Source organism: Leopardus geoffroyi, chromosome C3, assembly GCF_018350155.1.
Source record: "Leopardus geoffroyi isolate Oge1 chromosome C3, O.geoffroyi_Oge1_pat1.0, whole genome shotgun sequence".
Taxonomy (NCBI): Eukaryota; Metazoa; Chordata; class Mammalia; order Carnivora; family Felidae; genus Leopardus; species Leopardus geoffroyi.
This window is the reverse complement of record NC_059338.1, coordinates 3,491,494-3,513,593: the sequence shown is the minus strand read 5'-3', so window position 1 is coordinate 3,513,593 and position 22,100 is coordinate 3,491,494. Positions and strand designations below refer to the sequence as shown.

Here is a 22,100-nt window from a genome sequence, read left to right as displayed (position 1 = left end):
GCTCAAAATAGCCCTGTGAAATTCTGCCTTCCTCCCCAGACACTTGGTGTATAAGCCGTCTGAGCATGCGATGCAGAAGGTGATGGCCTGACCCTGAGACCTTGTTCATGGGTAAGAGTACAGCCTGGGCACAGGGTCACAGAACCCTGTCTCTTAACTTGAAAATGCCCCCATATAAAGAGAGACACGTGTCCACTAAGAAATCTGCACAATCTGCTCAATTACCTACGGGAAGGTGTCGGCCGGCCGGACATCTGCGTGAACTCAGTGCCTGAACAGCTTCCCGCATCCCAACGGGCTCGGCCACAGGGGTCTCAAAGGAGGTAGACAATTTTAAAATCCGTATTTTAGGGGCGCCTGGGTGGCTCAGTTGGTTAAGCGTCCGACTTCAGCTCAGGTCACAATCTCACAGACCGTGAGTTCGAGCCCCACGTCGGGCTCTGGGCTGATGGCTCAGAGCCTGGAGCCTGCTTCCGATTCTGTGTCTCCGTCTCTCTCTGTCCCTCCCCCATTCATGCTCTGTCTCTCTCTGTCCCCAAAATAAATAAACGTTAAAAAAAATTTTTTTTTTAAATCCGTATTTTAAAAAGTGAGGGGAAAACTGTAAATAACGATGACAATAATTATAAACCAAACTAATAAAGAAAACTAAACATGTAGTGTCTGATCACTCTCTTCCTTTTCTACCTTGGCTCTGCCCATCCTCGGTCCCCATGTCCTCTTACTGACCAACCACTCAAAGTAGGAATTTCTTCCCTGGGTACATACAACACGAAGACACACGTAGTCACAACACGGTCTCCGAGAAATGGGAACCGCAGGCCAGCCCCGCCCTCATTCTGACGGGAGACATCTCCTGTGTTATTATTTTCTTGAAAAATCTCTGAAGACGCACAGACACCCCAATCACTGTGAAGTCTGGAGCCCTCGCCTGCCTCCCTCAGCTTTGGTGCGAGACACAGGGAGACAGAAGGCGTTTTAATAAGAACACGGCCAGGCGATGCAGTGATGTCAAAGGGGAATAGATTAAGAAAGCATCATTCAACTTGACAACGGATTCATTTCAATCAACATTTACTGACAAACATCTTGCTCTAAACCAGCTACATGATTTGTGGGGCCAGTACAAAATGAAAGCACAGTCTCTCCAAGTTTTACTAAGGGTTTCAAGACTGCAACGCCCACGGAGCAGGCCCTGAATTTTGGTCACAGGTACCAGTACAAACACCTGTATCCTGCTTTCAAGCAACTGAGAAAAAAAAAACACACACACACACAGAAAAGCAAAAGCCTCAGTAATCACTGTTCAGAGCAGGAAGAGATGAACGTATTTGGGTCCATCTTTCCAATCTTGGAAGATCTTTCAATTGGGCGATCTAGGGAAACTTCCATGAGGAAGAAGCTTCTGAATTAGAGTTTGAAGAATCCAAAGCAATGAAGACACGGCCGATGCAGAAAAAGGTATTGCCGGCAGACGGGAAAAAGCAAAACGTAAAACAAAATAAAGATTTGTGAAGGGGTCAAGACGCCCGCCACAATTAGCCTTTTTTTAATCAAAGTTACGCTTTGTTTATAGGTATGAACTGTGCGTAAGAAGCAGCAGAAACGGGTTTTCTGGGGGAGGGAAAGCTAACGTTGCCAGAGCGGGTTGAGGCTTGCTTCCAGTTTCTTGAAAAGTCTGTTCTTGATCCAGGATTCCCGGGGCACGTGGAGCTGGCGTCCAGAAGTTCCGGGTCCCCGGGCGCTGGCCGCTGCGGCGGAGTCAGGACTGGGTTCACCGGGCGCCGCGCCTTTCCCATTTGAGCTGTAGGACAGGAAGAGGGTACTGATCCCGATGAAGGGAAATCCGAGAGAAAGAGGGGAGGATGGGGGCAAGAAGAATGGGTTGACAAGAAGGGGACCAGACGGCAAGAGAAGAAGAGGTTCACCTGAGCTTTTTAAGCCAGGAGCACAGGACCGCCAGCAGGAGCAGGGTGACCAGCACGGCGAGACTCGTCAGTGTCAACGGGGCCCATTCTCCACCTCGTTGGGGGTAAAACAAGGACGTCAGTCGCAGGCCTCGAGGTTCTCTATGCAGCGGCCACCGTGGATGCCACTCATTCCACGGGGCCGCGGGGGCACGGTCCTTCCTGAAACTTCCCTCTGCGTTTTCTGGAGCTCTCAACTCAGCTCCTCCTACGTCTGTGCCCCCATCGTCCTGCCACATCTCTTCCCCCAAATCGCCAGGTCCTTCTGTGTCTCGTTAGCGCCTCGAATTCTCTACTTCCATTTTGCTTGGAATTTGACAGCAGCCTTTCCCTGCCCGTGTTTGGATCCATCCTCCTGCTTCTGTTCTCTTGTGCGTGGCACCCCCACCTGTCTCCCAAGCACCTCACTCAGCGGCCCCAGGACCCGGGGACGACTGTCACTTCCCAGCCAGGCCCCGGCTCCTTCTCACCCCAGTGGATGATTATGTCCTGGCCTCCTAGGCTGCTGTGCTTGACTCGGCAAGACAGGCCGGCCGCCTGCCCGGCCGCCACGTCCAGGGTCACCCGAAGATACCACGTGTCGTCAGCGTAGGGCAGGACGTCGCCTCGCCGGGTGCCCCGTTGCTCCTGGTCACCCCGCATCCACATGACCCACACGGGCTTCGGGTGGAAGCCGGACACATGGCACACAAGGAGCAGACGGCCAGGACCGGGACTGGGGCCGGTGGACAGCCAGACCTCGGGCTTCACTAGAGACAAGATAAGGAGATGTGGATCTTAGGGGGCATCTGGGACTGAGCTGAGCGACTCAGTGGTCATAGCAGGTGGATTGATCACTTCCTTCTCTCATCTGGGAAACAACCTGAAACCCACAGAGCCCACTCTCTCGCCTCTTGTCATACGTTTCGAAGGGACAGTAAAGAGTGCAAGGTCCCATAGGAAGCTCTAAGCCCTGGGGATGCTCACCTTGTCGTCCCAGCTCGGACTTCCCTGCTTCAAGGATTCCCGCCAGAAACCGGGGGCAGGTGTGGCTGAGAAGGCTCAGCACGATCTCCTTAATATCTCGGTAGCGGTTGAGCACAGCACAGACCTTCTGAGCCCGACTCCCCGCTCCCGGAGATGGCTGCCAGGAGTTTCCTTGGAAACTCAGGAAGTCTGAGCCTTGATAGGCCCCGTTGAAGAAGCTTCCCGAGGGCTTCCCAGCGCGCCATGTACAGCCAGCTAACACCTGGAGCTCGAAGGGGTCTGGGGGTGGACAAGGAGGACAGAATCTATGTGGAAAGCGTCCCGGGGAGGAAGCGTAAGCCGTCTAGAAGTAAAGGGTTCAAGGGAAGGGGAATCTGCTAGGGAATCACACAGCACACTGGAGTTGGGTCAGGGAAGGGAAGGCAGTTGTGGGAAGAAAACGTGAAGGTGAGAAGGTCTTGAGGAATGACGAACGTGCAGGTGCCTGATGGGAAGGTGCTGGAAGTTGGGGGCTGGGCTGGGAGGGCTCACTCGGAAGGGGTTAGATACACCCGGGCCTGGTGGACTCTCAGGCCAGAGAGAAAAGAGGGCAGAGTTCCGACTGGGAAAGTCTTCTGAGGTTGGGGGGTGAGGGGTGGGGGTGGGGATGGGAGGGGTGTAGGGCAGAAGATCACAAGGAGACAGCCATCCAAGGAACCAGAACGCAAAGGCGTGTGCGGTGGTGGGACGGGCTGTGTCCTTGCAAGGCGTCAGGGGCATACGGTGGGGGGGCACGGAAGGGAGAGCGTGAGCCCCCCCCCACCCCCGGGGGGAGGGGGCAGGGATAGGGAACAAGTCTGGAAGGTCGGAGGAGGTCGGAGCCCCTCTGCAAGGGGGCCGGAGCCTCGAGGCAGATCCCAGCTGGGAACCCCGAACTCACATTCAAACTGGAACTCGTGTGCAAAGGCCTGAACCTCAATGGTGAAGCCGTGGAAGTAGAGCCGGAACAGGCTCTGGAGGTTGTTCAGCTCCTGGGTGCTGAAGTTCCCCCGCGACCAGGGCCACAGGAAGCGGATGGTGTCCAAGGATGTGTCCCAACCGTGCGTCTGCACGTCGCCCAGCCAGCCCGAGCCCTGCGAGTGTGCCCAGCTGTGGTTGGCAAACGAGGAGGCCTGGAGTACGTGGAAGGACAGCGGCTCCTCTGCGGCCGGACCAGGGGGATGTGGGGCCTGGGATGCTGGGGATGGGGATGGGGACGGGGGGGAGGGATGGAGACCGTTGCACGGATGGCACGCACTCCCTTACCCCAGCCGCTCCCCGGGCCAGCCAGCCCTCCCCAAAACCAGAAGGAGAGAGCGAGGTGGGGCAAGAGAAGGTGTCAGGAGCCAGACTGGCGCGCGGACGCCCAGGGCATCTTGCGGGAGCACAGGCCCCACCCGCGGGGCCCCCCAGAAGGTCACCCTGCAGCCCCCGGCCCCCGGGGTCTTCCCAGGGCCCTTCCTACCCCCGGTGCCTGCTGCACGGTGGAGAAGAAGTCCCTGGAAAGTCAGGAGCAGCGGGAGCAGCATTGCGGCACGGCAGGAGAAGGATGCCTCAGCAGGACACGGATGGTGCTGCCCTCCAGGCCCTCCTGCCTTCATCTGACTTCCCCTGCCGCCCGCACAGGCAACCCTCACCCTCTGCCCACTTCCCTGTCTGAGAAACCCTCCCGCCTCCCCACCGTGGGCCCACGGGGCTCTCATTTCCCCTCCCTCTCTGCCACTCTCTGGCTTCCAGATTTTTCTCCCCGAGTTCCCCACCCCTGGGCACAGCCACCGTCACAGGACTCCAGGCTGCAGCCTGTGGTCCCGCTGGAGAACGTAGACCTTTCTGGCCTTGCAGAAACCCAGTCCACACTTGGGTTCTCTGTGTCACCCCGCCCCCCACCCACCCCCGTGGAGAGAGGGCATGGCAGGTGATCTGAGCGGCCGTGGCCTTCGGCCCCTTGTCCTGCAGCTGCAGCTTCTCCCTCTTCATGACCCCCGACCCCCATCTTCTACGAACCCCGGTTTCCCCTCTCCAGTCTGCTCTCGCCCCTCTTGCTGCCCTGCCCGCTCTCCCTTTCTGTCTCCACCTTCTGCTCTTCTCAAGCCACTGTCAGAAGACACAGGGCACCTCGGGTGCAGCTGTACCACCACCGTGAAGAGGGGCATCAGTGCCCATGCAGGCGACCCAATAACCCAAGAGAAGGCCCTCGTGCTCGGCTTCTGCCATCAGACCATCGGTGGCTGTTGACGGGGGTCTGAGGGTGGGCTTGCCCTGGCACTGGGGAGTGAGTGGGTCTGGAGGGAACACACAGGGGCCTTGGAGCCCTCCCACACTCCAGATTAGTCTACAGGTCTGTGGCAAGCCTCACTCTGGGTGTGAAGGGCTCTCAGCTCATGGCCTGGGAGCACTGGTGATCCCTGGGAGGAGTCTGACGAGAGCAGGGAAGGAACGCTAGGGGCCTGGCGTGTTACTGGGAGAACTGACTACTGTGTGCGGTCTCTGTTTTTGTTGCCTGCATTGATGCTTGCTGGGGCAGCCTGGAGGCAGTTGGAATTCTGTTCCTCTGTTTGGTTTTCCTATATTCGCCAACTGACTTTGTGTCAGAGCCCAGCTGGGGCCAAGAAATGTGCCAGGCACAAAGATGTTGGAGATAGAAGTCCTTTGGAGGAAACAAAACAAACACAACCTAAAAGCTCTACTTTTCTTATAGAGAGGACCAGAGAATAGCCGCCAATGATTGGAAAAGGCCCCCCCACACACACCCCTTTCATCCCGGTATTATTTCTGAATTCTAAGGGTGAAGAAAAATCTGGCAAAGTTTCAGACAAAATGCTCGCTACCTTCATAGAAGAATCGTCCTGGCTTCAGATACGTCACGTGCAAGGCCACGGGGAAATACTTCAGAACTCTGAGGTAATAAGATCACCCATAAGGTTTTTTTACTCAGGTAAATTACCATTCTCTGACAAGGCCAAAATTAACCCACATTTGAACACTCAAAAACGCAAAAAATATGCCACATACTCCTTTCATAAAACCAGTTGTCTGAGTGAAACCACAATCAACCTGAATGGAAAACCCAAGAAATCATGCAAGACATACCAGTGTCAGAGTGTGTTAAAAATATATACTGAACTTTAAATAATTGCTTAAAACATGATTGCAAAACTTAACACCTCCGTGGAATATTTCAGAAAAAAAGTTGGTAATAATCAAAGGACCGAGTTCCATATTACCTCACCAGAACCGGGACAGAGAGATGAAAAGAAAGAGAGAAGCAGGCTTATTTCAAATCATATCTTATTGGCCAAGAGCACAATGCAAAATGGAGTCAGAAAAGTTGGGGAAATCATGACATTTATGGGAAACTAGATTGCATCGAGTGGCAGGGAGCACAAACTCTTAGCTCCTAGTCCCGAGACACTTAAAATGTTGAAAAAATGTATGTAAGGAGAAGACACATAAATCCATTATCATGCTGGAAAATGGTGAAAAGGCCCAGCTTCCAAAGAGAAACTTGAAAGTCCTTCGAAAAAGAAAGCAAGAGAAAGGGGTTCAACGTGCCGAGCCTAAGACACACGCGGAAGAAACACAACACACCCGGAAGAATGTGTCTGTAAAATGTGGTAACAAACACAGGACTTGGTCGTACTTGACAGAGAATTCCTAACACCAGCTTTCTTGAGCCTTCCTGCTGGAGAAGCACTTGGTCGTAGGACAGTGACCCAGGACCTGCTCTCTTAGCAGAGCCACATGTCCGCCCGGGGAGGCGCAGGGGCACCGCACAAGCCCTTCGGGGACAAGGGTAACTAGACCCCCCATCAGCAGCTCCTTTGTTCTTTCAAGAACCCCGAGGATCTGTTGCATCACAAACGCAGCAAAGTGGAAATTGGTGGGGTGTAATCTGAGTAGCAGCCTCCTCGTTCTACGGAAAGTCAGGTGGATCTGACAAGTTTATTTAAATTTTATCATAGGGGCGTCTGGGTGGCTTAGCCGGGTAAGTGTCCCACCCTTGCTTTCGGCTCAGGTCATGATCTCACGGTTCGTGAGTTTGAGTCCTGCATTGGGATTCTCTTTCTCTCACTCTCTCTGCCCCTCCGTCTCCCCCACCCCCCACCGCCCCACCAAAATAAATAGACATTAAACAAATTTTAATACATTTTATCTTAAAAAATAAAAATGTAAGCTCCTAGGGGCACCTGGGTGGCTCAATCGATTAAACGGCCAACTTCGGCTCAGGTCATGATTTCACAGTTTGTGAGTTCGAGCCCCACCTCGGGCTCTGTGCTGACAGCTCGGAGCCCGGAGCCTGCTTCGGATTCTGTGTCTCCCTCTCTCTCTGACCCTCCCCCACTCACACTCTGTGTGTGTGTGTGTGTGTCTCTCTCTCTCAAAAATAAAATAAACATTAAAAAAAAAAGTTTTTTTAAGTGTAAGAGCCTACATATTTCTGCTAAATAGTAATGAAGAGCGTATTTGCCTTACCACACAGTAGCACATACTAGAAAGTTAGCGTCAACACAGATGTATAGAAACGTGTTCCATGAGACAGGTGGGTACTACAGCTTGGGCACCAAAGGGCAAAAGGAGCCAAGCCAGCAGTCGTTGGTTGGTAAGCCCCTATGACGTGTGCCTCACTGAAAATCTGTCTTGTTTCTCCAGCAAGGGAAGGATTTTGAATGTGACAGGGATGTGGTTGAATGGCATTTAGGAAAATTCCCTAAACCCCAATGAGAGTCACAGGAGAGTGTATCAGGGCCTGAGGCCACCACGATGGCAGACGATGTCAGTGACCTGAACACAGGCAGGAAGAGTGAGTATGGAGAGGCGTGGGGATAATAGAGATAGCCTGGGGGTGACAGGATTAACCGAACCGGGGATGTGATTGGGAGGAGGGAGATAGTGCCATTCACGAAGGCAGACGACGCAGGTGTGACGGACCGTGTGGAGGTGGACAGTTCAGTCTGGGGCACGTGGAGACTGAGGCTCGGGATGCAGGTGCTGGGGTGGCTCACAGCGTGTGCCTTGTTGCACGGGGCGGTTTCGGACCTCACAAAACCTGCTGACCATGTGCCACCATCCAAAGAGGTGTAGGTAGATGTCTAGAAATCTGTCCCTCTTTCAAATTATATCTTGAAGTTAAATTTAATGAGTGTTATTATCTGTGTCTTAGAAGATCTTTTAAGTCTCGGGGTGCCTGGGTGGCTCAATCGGTCAAGCGGCCGACTTTGGCTCAGGTCAAGATCTCACACTTCCTGGGTTCGAGCCCCACATCGAGCTCTATGCTGAAAGCTCGGAGCCTGGAGCCTGCTTCAGATTCTGTGTCTCCCCTCTCTCTGCCACTCCCCTGCTCACTCTCTCCCCCACCTCTCTCTCTGGAGCCTGCTTCAGATTCTGTGTCTCCCCCTCTCTCTGCCACTCCCCTGCTCACTCTCTCTCCCTCTCTCTCTCTCTCTCAAAGGTAAACATTTAAAAAAATTAAAAATAAAAAAAGAGCAGGAAAGCAAGTTATCACCTCCTTGTCCTGGTAGAGTTTAGTGTGAATAAAAAGACTCATACAAATAAATCTACCTCTGAGAGGTTAGAATGACATGCCAACCACCCGTGTTATGAGTAACTGTACTAATTGGAGGGATTTTAGGATCACTTACAAAGTAAAATGAAGCAAAAATAAGTTAGAGATAAAACAATTTCAATATCCCACTGGAACTCACAGTTATGATGAGGGAGCATAAGGCAAGCTGAGGGCAAAGCACAAGCTAGCCGCCCCCCCACCCCCAGGAGGGATTTGTGACATTCCTCAGGCTCTCCCAGCTGCCCAAGAACAAAGGAAAGGGGGGAAAATGGTTAGCTGACAGAGGCCACAGTCATGGGGGACAGGAGTCTCCATCAGTTCACAAATATCTTAGTAAATTACAAGAAAAAGGCGATCGTATCAATAGCTAAATCTCCAAGAACTTACAGACTCAGTTCCCTGGAGCCCCAACATCACCCTCCCCTCCATAGTGTTGTGGGGAACAAAGACAAGAAGGAAATGGCAGGCGAAATTAAATTTCTTTAGGACCTGCAGCCCTAGCAAATGCAGAGGGTAACATTTCTCCAGGAACCCCCTCTGGTCTTAATGTTGATGCTTCACTAGAGGGAAACCAACCTTAGCTTGACCACAGCAAGGCCCCGGGCATCGTAAGAGTCCTCTTTAGCGGATGAAGGTCCTTCTGGAGGCCTCCCTTTGGCCTTTCTTTCCCCCAACTCCATAGTAGGTAACTACTCACTCCTCACAACCCCAGTGCAGCCCTTCCCGCCCAGGGGTCCTGTCCCCGTACTTTAATAAAATCACCTTTTTGGCACCACGGACAGCTCAGGAATTCTTTGTTGGCCCTCAGCTCGGGGCCCCACCACCACTCCAGAACCTCATCAATTACATGGGTGAAAATAACCACAAACCAGTCTGCAATTTGAGGGTTACCAAATCCACAAGTCACAGCAATGGACCGAGCATAGAAGTAAATTCCTGTTAGCAATCCAACAACAGTTAACAAAACTATCAAGGAGATTTCCTCTAAATTGAAATCATGCAGGAGATAAGTTCCGCAGGAAAAATATCTAACATTAATTTTATTTTGGGGCTACATAAGATGGTATAATTATTTCCTCCTCGCTTGACAAAATTTCCTTAGTGTGTAACCACAGTTTTTGACTAAAAACACTTACTGTTTGGGGCCAGGTCCCTCTTAAGAAGAAATTTCCCCTCCTACACTTCTGTCTGTCCCTCAAACTCCCAGATCCCTTTTGTTAACCTTCTTGCCCAAACTGAAACATTCTAGACAAATTAATCTTCCTAAGTAAGAAAATGGTTGGAGGGCAGCAGCGGGAATCACCTAGAATTGATTTAAAATAGTATTTGGGAATACATTTGTGGAAATGTTAAATCTACTCTGGAAACTCTGCCAACGTCTGATGACCTTCCTGTTTTTCCTGCAAAGAAGTCTGATTTACAACTTCAGTGATTTTGGAATCAGCAATGCAAACTTAAGAAAACGTTAACAGAAAATATAAAATAACATCAATCCTTACTGATGTCTGTCGCCACCCACAGTTTTGTGTAACAAAATCTCATCTTTCCATCCTGAGGGGCTGCCTTTCCGTCCCAGCTACAAGAGGAAGGTGGACCAGGGTGCAGACTGCCCTAGATGGTCACTTAGCTAAGCCTTTCCTGAGCCTTCTTTACCTATAAGGTATCAGCAAACGCTTAATCTTCTAGCTGCCCACACAGCTAGCCAGCTCCTTCCGATGGCTAATTTCCAGGAGGTTTATAGCTTACGGCTCTTTTCCTCCCTAATCGAATTCTAAAGCCCAGGGACATTTTCTGTCTGAGTCTGCTTCTTTGTCAAAGAGAGTCCCCTCGATAGCAATTCCATTCACGTGAACTGAGGAAGCCAACATTGTCTCAGGTAACCGCAGTTAAAAGGACATGAAAAGGACCCTGGCCGTATTCATCCACATGGCTCAGATCACTGCCCTTACCTCTTGGTGCCGTGCCTTCAGGTCTCCCAAGAGCAGGGTGGCGATTTTCTGTGAGCTCACCAATGTGTCCGTGTAGCCCCCACATTTTGAAAACCTGGGTGCAAGCTCCTCAGCCCCGTCTCCCTCGGCCACCACCTGTCATGCGCCAAGACAGTGGTGGCCATTGACACGAACTGGGCTCACACGCTCCAAAGGACAGTACACCGTGAGGCCCTCCAAGTGCTCGCTTCAAATGGAAATCTGTCTTTCTCCGCACTTTCAGTTGCATTCTATTGACGCATCTTAAGAGGTCTTAGGTTATGCCAAGCGCATCTTACAGCAGTGGTCTCTAATAGAACTACTTTCACAATGGCCGTGTTCTGCTCTGTGCTATCTAGGATGCCACGTTATCTGATTTCACTCTGGAAAGTGCAGTTTTAGGGTCTAAAGTACAAAGTAAGATTTTGCAGTTTTTATCCACGTCGCTATGGCTTTCGATGATTCAAAGGTGTCCAGCTCACAGAACAACCAGACCTTCCCGTCACATCTGAATCCTGAGTCCTGCCACTGTTCAGCCCAAACTGGAGCCCCCTGAAGACAGGCATGGGAACTGACGAGGGACCATAAGGCAGGCTGAAGGCAAAGCACGCGCTAGCACACCCTCCCCGTTAGGTGGGAGACACGTGACATTCCTCGGGCACTCCCAGCTGCCCAAGAACAAAGGAGAGGAAAGAAAACAAATGGTTAACTGACAGACATCACAGTCATGCAGGAGACTCCATCCGTTTGCAAATGTCTTAGTAAATAACAAGAAAAAGGCAATCTTATCAATAGCCTAATCTCCTGGAACTTATAGACTCGGTTTCCTAGAGCCCCAACATCCCCCTCCCCTCCATAGTGATGTGGGAACAAAGGCTAGAAGGAAATGGCAGGTGAAGTTAAATTTCCTTCTGACCTGCAGCCCATTGACAAATACTTGTGGCAAATGCAGAACGTAACATTCCTCCAGGAAGCCCCTACTGTCGTAATATTAATGCCTTCCTAGAGGGAAAACAACCTTAGCCTGATAATAGCAAGGCCCCTGGCATCCTATGAGTCCTCTTTAGCAGAATAAAGTCCTTCTGGAGGCTTCCCTTTGGCCTCTCCCTCCCCCAACTCCACAGTATATAACCAGTCACTCTTCACAACCCCAGTGCAGCTCTTTCTGCCCAAGGGTCCTGTCCCTGTACTTTAATAAAATCACCTTTCTGCTCCAAAGACATCTTCAAGAATTCTTTCTTGGCTGTTGGCTCCAGACACCCCCCCCCCACATCACCCAAATTTAGTCAGTAACCACAGTGCTTCATTTAAGGAGTCTGTAGGATTCATCACCACAACATCCTATATTTCTCCATCCCCACCACTAAGTTCATGATATCTCATACTCTATAGCTAACGATGACTGTTTCTTCACCCCCTGCACAGTTAGTCAAGTAGAGTAGAAGACAGAGTGACCATTGCATAAAGCTGGTTTTTCACGACCCTGCTTTCGTTCCTGCTTCTCTGACCATCTCCAGCCAGGACAACTGATACTTCTCAGTAGGCTCATGAACACTTCCAATGACAAAATTTCATTCATTTATTTATTCTTATTTTTTTTTATTTTTATTGTTTTAGTGCTATTTCATTTTATTTTACATTTATTTATTTTTTTGAGAGACATAGAGAGACAGAGCACAAGTTGGGGAGGGGCAGAGAGAGAGGGAGACACAATCCGAAGCAGGGTCCAGGCCCCCGAGCCATCAGCACAGAGCCCGACGCGGGCTCAAACTCACAAACCATGAGATCACGACCTGAGCCAAAGTTGGACGTTTAACCGACTGAGCCACCCAGGTGCCCCTGTTTTAGTGGGTTTTGTTTAATGTTTTTTCACTTTTGAGAGCAAGAGAGAGCAGGGAGGGGTAGAGAGAGAGGGCGACAGAGGATCCGCAGTGGGCTCTGCACTGAGAGCCCTATGCGGGGCTCAAACTCACAATCCACAAGGTCGTGATCTGAGCTGAAGTTAGATGCTTGACCAGTTGAGCCACCCAGGCGCCCCTATTTATTTATATTTTAGAGAGAAAGAGAAAGAGAGCATGTTAGTGGGGGGCAAGGACAGAGAGAGATAATCTTAGGTTTCACACTCAGCACAAAGCTTGATGCAGGGCTTGATCTCACGACTGTAAGAGCATGACATAAACCAAAATCAAGAGCTGGACACTCAACTGACTGAGCCACTCAGGCACCCCTCCAATGACAAAATACTTGAATAACAGGTTTAATACTGAAGTTCAACTTGTGTGGTTTTTGTTCCAATTAATTCAATGTGTTGTCCATCTATTTCTAATTTAAATGTTTCTTTTTACTGGTCATGTTTTAGGAAATTTTTTTTCAGTTGTTCTTAGTTTTCATAACCCAGAGTATATACACTCTCCAAGCAAGTGCTATTTCATGAGACACTTACACTTACACTTGTGTAAGACATCTTATCAGTGAATATACTTTAGGAACTGAACTCTGGATTTCTCAGGGCTTTCCTAAGACTGTACTAGAACTTTCTTTAATGTTTTATTTCAGAATAATTTCAGATTTAATGAAAAGGTGTAAAGATCATATGGAGTGTTCCTATATATCTTTTACCTGTTTTCCTCTAAAATGAGCATCTTACGTAACTGTGGTAAATTTGCCTAAACTAAGAAATTAACCTAATTAATTTCCCAATTAATAAAGGACAGATTTACTCAGATTTCACCAAGTTTCCCACTAATTTCTATTTTCTGTTCAAAGTTTCAATCCAGGGAGCCACACTGCATTCAATGTCACATCTCCTTAGTCTTCTCAGACTGGTCTTGTTTTCACGACTTTGATGATTTTGAAAAGTACTGGTCAGATTTTGTAGAATTTCCCTCACTTTGGGAATATTGGAAGTTTTTCTCGTGACCAGTTTGGGTTTGTGGGTTTGAAGGAAGACTACCACAGAGGCGGCATGCCCTTGTCTTCACGTGATCTTAGAGGAATGTGCTATCAACATGACTTGTGACTGGTAATGTTCACGTTGATCACTTGACTGAGGTCATCTGCCAGGTTTTTCCACTGTAAAGTTACTCTTTTACCGTCCACACTCTGTCCATTGGAAGTGAGTCCAGCCCACGTTCCAGGGCAGGGAACCAAGCCCCACCTTCTGGAAAGGAAATATCTACATAGATAATTTGGAATTCTTCTGGAAGGAAGATGCATCCCTTTTCTCCCATTTAAAATTTTATTCATAACTTGTTATGTTTCTGGGCCTTGTGCATATTTATTTTGCACTTTGGGTTTCACCAGGAATTTTTCAATGTTTATTTGTTTATTTTTAAAGACAGAGCATGAGTGGGGAGGGGCAGAGAGAGAGAGAGAGAGACAATCCCAAACAGACTCCATGCTGCCAGTGCAGAGTCCAAAGTAGGGCTCAAATTCATGAACCATGAGATCATGGCCTGAGCTGAAACCAAGAGTTGGATGCTTGACTGACTGAGCCACCCAGACACCCTGGGTTTCACTAGGATTTTTAAGACCTGCTATCACCTCTTCTCCTACCCATGTCAGTGACCATTCCTGTCTCTGTTATCCATTTCCATACTTTCCCTTGTAAACCACCTTCCCAAACTGAGAGTGATTAAAGCTCTAGAACCATCTCTATCCTTATTCCAATCCTACATTAAACATGTTGTAAGTTCATCTTTTCCCCAAGAGTCATTAAAAAAAAAGAATTGAAACAAGAGAATTATTAGGCCATCTTGCTCTGTGTGGATGTAACGTGAACAAATTGCACAATTCCGTGAATTACAGCATCCACACGTGAAATGAGAACAATTACATTACTGCCCTCATGGGGCTATTGTAAGGATTAAATGAGGAATGTGGGGGGCAAAAAGCACACATGAAACAATAAAAATTATCAGGACCATCTTGATCATGATCATGATCATCACCACCATCACCACCGTCACCATCATCACCATCATCATCATCATCACCATCACCATTATCATCATCACCAAAACCATCACCATCATCACGATCACCATCATCATCACCATCATCATCACCACCATCGCCATCATCACCATCATCATCATCATCACCATCAACATGACCATCATTATCATCATGATCACCATCATCATCATCATCACCATCGCCATCATCACCATCATCATCATCGCCATCAACATCACCATCATTATCATCATGATCACCATCATCATCATCATCACCATCACCATCATCACCATCATCATCATCACCAAAACCATCACCATCATCACCATCATCATCATCACCAAAACCATCACCATCATCACCATCATCATCACGATCACCATCATCACCATCATCATCATCACCAAAACCATCACCATCATCACCATCATCATCACGATCACCATCATCATCACCATCATCATCACCACCATCGCCATCATCACCATCATCATCATCAACATCAACATCAACATCACCATCATTATCATCATGATCGCCATCATCACCATCATCACCATCGCCATCATCACCATCGCCATCATCACCATCATCATCATCATCATCACCATCATCACCATCATCACCATCGCCATCATCACCATCGCCATCATCACCATCATCATCATCATCATCACCATCATCACCATTATCATCATCACCATCACCATCACCACCATCACCATCACTGTCACCATCACCATCATCATCATCGCCATCACCATCACAATCATCATCAAGGATGATCTCTGCAGCTTGAGAAAACAATAATGTCTCCCCCAAATGTGCTCATGTCATGAATCAATCAGTTTCCATTTGCCTCCCTGATTACTAAATCTTTGTTCTTTCAAGGCCAATCCTAACCAATTTTATTGACTTCTAGAATAACACTGACAATGATGAGTTATATTGTTTAGGGAAAATTACCCTGCTCGTAAGAACAGCTCATAAGACGGATTTTGAAAAATATAATCTATTTAAAGACATCTGAGAACTCTCAAGACAGTGAGGCATGGAAAGACTATGATCCATGAAAGGAAAGAAGTCCTGGGAGGTAAACCCAGCATTCGAGACCATTGTCTTCTCCTACAGGTGTCATACCCAGAGGGAGGTCAATCTGCAGGCACAGCTGATCTGGTCTTTGGCCCTGTTTTCATTGTTCAGTTTTATTTGTGAACTTCAACGCTGGGCCAGCCTAACTTTGGGAAGAAAACTCCATTGCAACCTTGAGCTTTGAAGGCAACGTACCATCCAGACAAAGAGAGAGCCCCTCTTCGCTCAACCACTAAACAGAAACTCAGGCTTCAGTTGGATTGGATGAAATTAGGTCACATACACACTATGAACCAATTATTCTAACTAAGCAGGGGGATGAAATTGCATTCATTATCTTAGACCTCGGTTCTCATCTATAGTCAGTTTTGCCCCATAGGAGTCATTTGGCAATGTCTGAAGATGCATTTGGTCATTAAAACTGGGGATTTTTTACTGGCATCTACCCGGTAGAGGCCAGAGATGGTACTAAAAGTCCCACCGTGCACAGGACAACCCTCCATAACAAAGAATTATCTGGCCCAAAATGTCAATAGTGCAAAGGTTGAGAAACCTTTAGAGAAGGATTTTTCAAACTTAAATATATACACCAGAATAACCAGAAAGGCTTGTTGAAAATACAGATAATCTGGTTCCCATTCCTGGCTTTGCTGATTCAATAGATTTAGGGTGGGTCTGAGAACCTCTTTTGCCTAACAAGCTCATAGGCACTATTCCTGCTGCTGATTCACAGTCCACACCAAAAACACATGCATCAGGGCCCTGGGTGATAGCTGAAGGTGCCTCTGCTCTAAGGTGAGGTAAGGTTTAACGCATTCTGGAGAAGTAACCAGTTGTGCTAAAGGAGAGGAGAGAAAGCTATATACCTCAGCCATTTCCTATCTTTGTTCAATCCTAAAGTTTGTATTGTCCTAACATTTCCATATGGGAGAATTGCTTCCAGTACCTTCCACTTCGCCAAGGTCTCTGCTTGCTCTGACCTCCCCTCCCAAAGTCCTAAAAAAAATATGTATATATATATATCCTTGGGGCACCTGGGTGGCCCAACCTGTTGAGCATCTGACTCTTGATTTCAGCTCAGGTCATGATCTTGCAGTTCATGAGATCGAGCCTCATGTGGGTCTCTGCACTGACAGCTCAGAGCCTGCTTGGAATTCTCTCTCTCTCCCTCTCCACCCACCCCACTCACGCCCTCTATCTCAAAGTAAATCAATAAATAAACATTTTTTTTTTTTTTAATATCCTCGGGGCACCTGGGTGGCTCAGTCAGTTGAGTGTCTGACTTCAGCTCAGGTCATGCTCTCACAGTTCATGCATTGGAGCCCTGCATCTGGCTTGCGCTTTGACTCCTCTGTCCCTCTCTCTCTGCCCCTTCCCTGCTCATGCTCTCTCTCTCTCTCTCTCTCAAGAAAAAATAAACATTTAAAAAATAAATAAACATGATAAAATAAAAATATCCTCAAAATCTCCCCCTCCTCCTCCTGCTGTTTTAATCAAAATGAGTTTAATCTTTTTCTTAATGGAGTTTCTTGAAAACTATGGAATAAGCAAAAGAATGAGTAAATATAAAAGTAAATAGAAATATGACTAAATTGTGACAGCGCAGGTATTTTTAAAAAGCCCTCTTGATCGTTTTGCATGAATATTTAACAGCCCCTCTGTGCTATTACCCTCCCCCCCCCCCCATCCTGCCTAATCATTCTCACTGGAAAATCGAGGAGCAGGATCCTGTCCAGATGAAGCTTTGCCAGTGGGCTATAGTCACAGCAAGGGAGCAAGGGGTTTTCTCTAGAAGGCTTCGGCGCAGATGAGAGGATTGCTCAGTGAGAAATATCTTAGAAAGAGGGAAATCTAGAATATTAACTAAGGGGTTGGGGACAAGCATGGGGAAAATACCATCAACGTGGCAGTTATATCCACTCAGACCATTCTTACTGAGCAAATGTGTAGGCACAGAAGAGATCATGCCAGAGATCCATCTAGAGCAAGCCCTTCTCCCAAAGAACTCACAAGTAAAGGGGGAAGAAAACCAAAAATAACTCAATGTTGTGGGCACAGAGTGGAGTAGGTCACTGCATGACACCGGACAAGGGAGGGTCATTTCCACTCTACTGCTAAGGAAAGCTTCCTAGAGGAAGAGACGTCCCAGCTGGACCTCGAGGGTTAGAAAGTCATCCAGGTGGAGACAGAGAAACGGTGTTAAACATGCTCAGCATCTCTGCAAATACGATGATCCCAGCATAATTGTAGTTAGCTTCCTTTGGCAAATGACATTTCAGCAGAAGCAGAAAAAAAGTTTTATAATAGGAAACCAAAGGGACGTCACCAGTAAGGGGTATACCACGTGTCATTTATTCTGAAACACATTCTTTCCCACGTCTCACACGTAGGAGATCAGGGTGAATCGTTCTATTGACACCATCTCATAATAAATTTGTGGTTTTCTATATTTGTCTGCCAGTTATGAATAGTGATTTATCTCGCATCCTACGGGAACTCTGATGTGACCAACCAAGAGGATTATTTGCTGAAATATGACACGATCATCTCCCAGGCTGACAACTTGAGCTTCTGGGCTTCTGAGCGTTTATTCCAAATGGAAGAGGAGTCCATTAGATACTCTGATACGACCTATGAAGAACACAACCAAAACTTAGCTCTACGTGAGAGGTACTCACACTCGCATGTTCATAGCCACATTGTTCACCAGTAGCCAGAACGTGACATCAACCCCCATGTCTGTCGACAGATGAATGACAAACAGAATGTGTCCTGTTCATGCCCCAGAACATCATTCCTCAGCCTTGAAGAGGAAGGAAATTCTGACGCGTGCAACCACACGCATGAACCGTGAGGGTGTTGTATTGAGAGAAAGAAGCCAGTTACAAAAGAACAACGACTAATGACTTCACTTAGGTGAGGTCCCCAGAGTCACCAAATTCATAGAGACACAGCACAAAATGGTGTTTGCCCGGGCCTGGGGAGCAGGCGCTGAGAAGGGCTTGTTCATTGGGTAGCGGTTTCATTTTTCAAGGTGAAAAGAGCTCTAGAAATTGCTTGCACAAAAACGCGAGCACACTTCGTACATTCTAAGCTGTGCATTTGGAGATGGTGAAGAAGGCAGATTTTTAAAAAATTTTTTCTTAATGTTTATTTATTTTTAAGAGAGAGAGAGAGAGAGCAAGTAGGGGAGGGGCAGAGAGAGAGGGAGACACAGATTCGGAAGCAGGCTCCAGGCTCTGAGCTGTCGGCACAGAGCCCGACCCGGGGCTCGAACCCAAGACCTGTGGGATCCTGACCTGAGGCGCAGTCGGACGCCAACCCACTGACCACCACCCTCCCTCTCCCGGCGTCCCAAGAAGGCAGGTTTTGTGTCGTGCACATTTCACCACAACTTAAACAATGGATTTACATAAAGGAGATGGGACTGGGGAGAAAGGGGAGGGTCTGGTGGAAAAGAACTGAGGCTAATGTGTAAATCAATAAAATGGGAGGACGGACAGATGCACAGAAAAGAAAGACTAAAAGTAAAAACTCACCGGCGCCTCAAAAACCACAATGTAGGAACTGTCGAAAGGATGCACAAGGGCACTATTATCGCCAAAGATATCAAGCCGATGGAGACGGGGTTTCCTGAAAAGGGGGGAAGGACACAGGATGTCCCTTGAAAACCCATTCTCTGATTCTCCTGACCTTCCTTTGCCTACTTGATGGTCACGTGCTCCTGATGCTCAAGCCCTCCATGCCTCCCTCGCCGTGTCCCTCCTTCCCTCTCCCTCCTGGTCATGGATCAAGCCCCACCCCCGGCCAGTGCCTCCCTCTATGCCTGAGGACCCTCTTGTCCGTGCCCTGTGGGGCACCAGCCCTTTCTCACCCCAGTGGAGGACCATGTCCCGGCCTCCTAGACTGCTGTGCCTCACTCGGCAAGACAGGCCGGCCGCCTCCCCGGCCGCCACGTCCAGGGTCACCCGAAGATACCACGTCCCGTCAGCGTGGGGCAGGACGTCGCCGCGTCGGGTGCCCGGCTGCTCCTGCTCACCCCGCATCCACGTCACCCACACTGGCTTCGGGTAGAAGCCGGACACATGGCACACAAGGAGCAGACGGCCAGGACCGGGACTGGGGCCACTGGACAGCCAGGCCTCGGGCTTCACTGGGGCAGGAAGGAACAGGGAGAGCGATGGATTATGACTCTAGTCTAGAGGGATTTGGAAACTCAAGTTTGGACGGTGGCCCTTTCTCCTCCTTTGGAAACCAGATAATTTATTGATTAAGCCCCTCTCTTGGATACATCCTACTCCTGAACTTAAAGAAAGTGGGAGCAGGTGAAACAGAAAAGCCTCAGTGGGGGGGACAGGACTAACCTTCTCTCTGCAGTTCTGCCTTCCCCACATCGAGGACGCCCAGGAGATACTGAGGGCAGGTTTCAAAGAGAAGCTTCCCCGCGATGTCCCGGATGCCCGCGTACTGATGGATGAGCGCGCAGATGCGCTGTGCCCGGCTTCCACCCTCCGGGGCGGGCACACAGGAGTAATTCTTGACGCTCAGAAAGTCCACTCCTCCTAACGCTCCCCGCAGGAAGCTCACTGTGCCCCCACCGGAATGCAGACTACAGCCTGCTATCCCCTGGATCTCAAAGGGATCTGGAAAGAAGGAAAACAGAGAAACGGTTATTAAGCCGCACCCAAGAGAGAGACGGGAGAAGAACCTGGGATTTGCGATTCGGGTGGGGCAAAAGGTGTGAGGCGTAAAAGGATGAGCCAGGGTCTCGGAGAGCTTAGGACCAGGGAGAAGCACACGTGTCACCATCGGTGGTGAGGCAGTTGTGATGGTGTGTGTGTGAACAGGGAAAGGGGGGCAGCTGGGCAGGGTGAACGGGAAGAGTGCCAGGGAGGAGGCAGGAGGCTCGAGGAGAGGGATTGCAGGTAAAGATGGCTCAAGCATCAGGGCAGGGAAGTGGGGCTTCTTGCTTGGGGTGTGAGAGATGCAAGTTATACCCAAACCAACCAGGAGATGTTGCAAAGGGGACCTTCACCCGTCAGCAGAGCGTGTGAACGCTCTGTGGGGTGTGGAATCAGAGGCTGTGGCTACTCCAGGCCAGCTTGTGGGTGCAGCTGGGCACCGAGGGAAGGAGGGGCAAGGTCAGAGGCAGTAGTGGCCTACAACAGGAGAGAGACAAGTCATTGAGAACCTCCCTCGATGAGAGGCCTGGACTCACATTCCATCTGGAACTCATGGGCATGGTCCTGTACTTCCAGGATGAACCCGTTGAGGTAGACTTGGAACACCTCCTCCAGCCCGGTCACTTCCTCCTCACTGAAGTTGCCCTTGGACCAGGGCTTCAGGAAAACCGCCCTGCCCGCATTGCTGTCCCAGCTTTGGAGCTGTAAGTCACCCAGCCATCCTGAGCCTTGGTTCTGCGCCCAGCTGCTGTTGGCAAAGGACGAGATCTGGATGACGTGGTAAGAGGTGGGCCCTTGAAAGGCTGTGGGCGACAGAAGGTTAAGAAAAGTGAGCAGAAAGGGAGAAGCCGGGGACAACGAAAGAATGAAACTTGGAAAGATCCAGAGAAAAGGAACCCGGAGTCTGAGGAGCGACACAGAGCCCGAGACCTTTGCCCCCAAGGCCTTGGGCGCCCACCCCACCTCCGGATGGGGGGAGCAGTGGTGCTAGGATCACCCGACCCTCCGGGGCTTTATCCACAGCCCCTCCTGGTGCTGGCCAGTCGCCCACCTGCCTCGCTGCCGCCCCCCGGGCAGAGGACCACAAGCCACAGGAGCCACGGAAGCAGCATCTCCCCGGGGACCCAGCTGCTGCCTCTCAGAGCCGCTCTTCTGGCTCTGGCTCAGCAGTTTCGCTCAGAGGTGACTTCCTCTGTCTCCCACCTGGCAGATCTCTTCCTGGTTCAGGCTGCCCAGCAGAGAAGGGCCGCCCCTCCCGCAGCCCCGGGCCTCCCACTCACCGCTCGTTTTCACCCCAGCCGATCTGACGTCTGGTTTCTTGTCTCCTTGGCTCCCGCGGGCCAGTTCCCTTTCTGCTTCTTACCTCGGAAGACCCCCACCCCCATGTGGTTCTGAAGGGCCATTTCACCTCCCCACGCAGGTCCTTCCACGGCATTAAATAAGGGGGAAATGGTGGATAACTCCTCCGGCTCTCCTGAATCTAGAAGGATGCTTTGGGTTTAACTGCCCCGCTGGACCTTGTCCCGCCTCCCTGCTCTGCAATTCTGTCACTGCTCCCGGCGTCCTCAGTGGTTCCTGTGGCTCATCTCACCCCCCTTGTTTGGACCCTCTCACCCACATTCTCATTTCTGGGGTGCTATATATATTGACAGTCATTGACAACAAGGCAAAGCATTGAAAACCCCACCCGGGCTGTAGTGCCACAAACCCAAATCCCAGAATCAAGTATGATAAATACTGCCGTTTAAGAATCCAAACAAATTCGTCTTATGCCACAGCCATTTTTCATGGGTAAAGATGACACTTTCTACTGGCACGTGACCTTCTTTTCGGTGGCGCTCAGGCTTTGGAGTTTAGAGTAACAAATCTTCTGCATGGAAACCAA

At 49.5% G+C, this 22,100-nt stretch overlaps 2 protein-coding genes across 2 annotated transcripts; both read right to left on the bottom strand.

Annotated features, from left to right (window-relative positions):
* Positions 1-1,057: 1,057 nt before the first annotated feature.
* On the bottom strand, positions 1,058-4,827 carry LOC123586010 (T-cell surface glycoprotein CD1e, membrane-associated-like). The gene is made up of 6 exons (XM_045454816.1): positions 4,417-4,827; positions 3,853-4,149; positions 2,934-3,212; positions 2,438-2,716; positions 1,929-2,022; positions 1,058-1,804 (listed from the first exon to the last, which is right to left on the bottom strand). Exons 1-6 carry the CDS (start codon positions 4,652-4,654, stop codon positions 1,630-1,632), a joined length of 1,362 nt encoding a protein of 453 aa, XP_045310772.1. The 5' UTR covers positions 4,655-4,827; the 3' UTR covers positions 1,058-1,629.
* A 13,035-nt stretch (positions 4,828-17,862) lies between these two features.
* On the bottom strand, positions 17,863-22,100 carry LOC123585997 (T-cell surface glycoprotein CD1b-like). The gene is made up of 6 exons (XM_045454796.1): positions 21,267-22,100; positions 20,752-21,018; positions 19,898-20,176; positions 19,408-19,686; positions 19,073-19,166; positions 17,863-18,164 (listed from the first exon to the last, which is right to left on the bottom strand). Exons 1-6 carry the CDS (start codon positions 21,325-21,327, stop codon positions 18,146-18,148), a joined length of 999 nt encoding a protein of 332 aa, XP_045310752.1. The 5' UTR covers positions 21,328-22,100; the 3' UTR covers positions 17,863-18,145.

Bases quoted from the DNA above. Each gene is read 5' to 3' on its own strand.
- LOC123585997 (XM_045454796.1), bottom strand. From the start codon at position 21,327: ATGCTGCTTCCGTGGCTCCTGTGGCTTGTGGTCCTCTGCCCGGGGGGC. The intron at 21,019-21,266 runs GTGGGCGACTGG...TGTCGCCCACAG, and splicing joins GGGGGGCGGCAGCGAGGCAG to CCTTTCAAGGGCCCACCTCT. The intron at 19,687-19,897 runs GTTAGTCCTGTC...TTCCTGCCCCAG, and splicing joins GGCAGAACTGCAGAGAGAAG to TGAAGCCCGAGGCCTGGCTG.
- LOC123586010 (XM_045454816.1), bottom strand. From the start codon at position 4,654: ATGAGAGCCCCGTGGGCCCACGGTGGGGAGGCGGGAGGGTTTCTCAGA. The intron at 2,023-2,437 runs GTGAGAAGGAGC...ACCCCCAACGAG, and splicing joins GGACATAATCATCCACTGGG to GTGGAGAATGGGCCCCGTTG. The intron at 1,805-1,928 runs GTGAACCTCTTC...CCTGTCCTACAG, and splicing joins TCCTGGCTTAAAAAGCTCAG to CTCAAATGGGAAAGGCGCGG.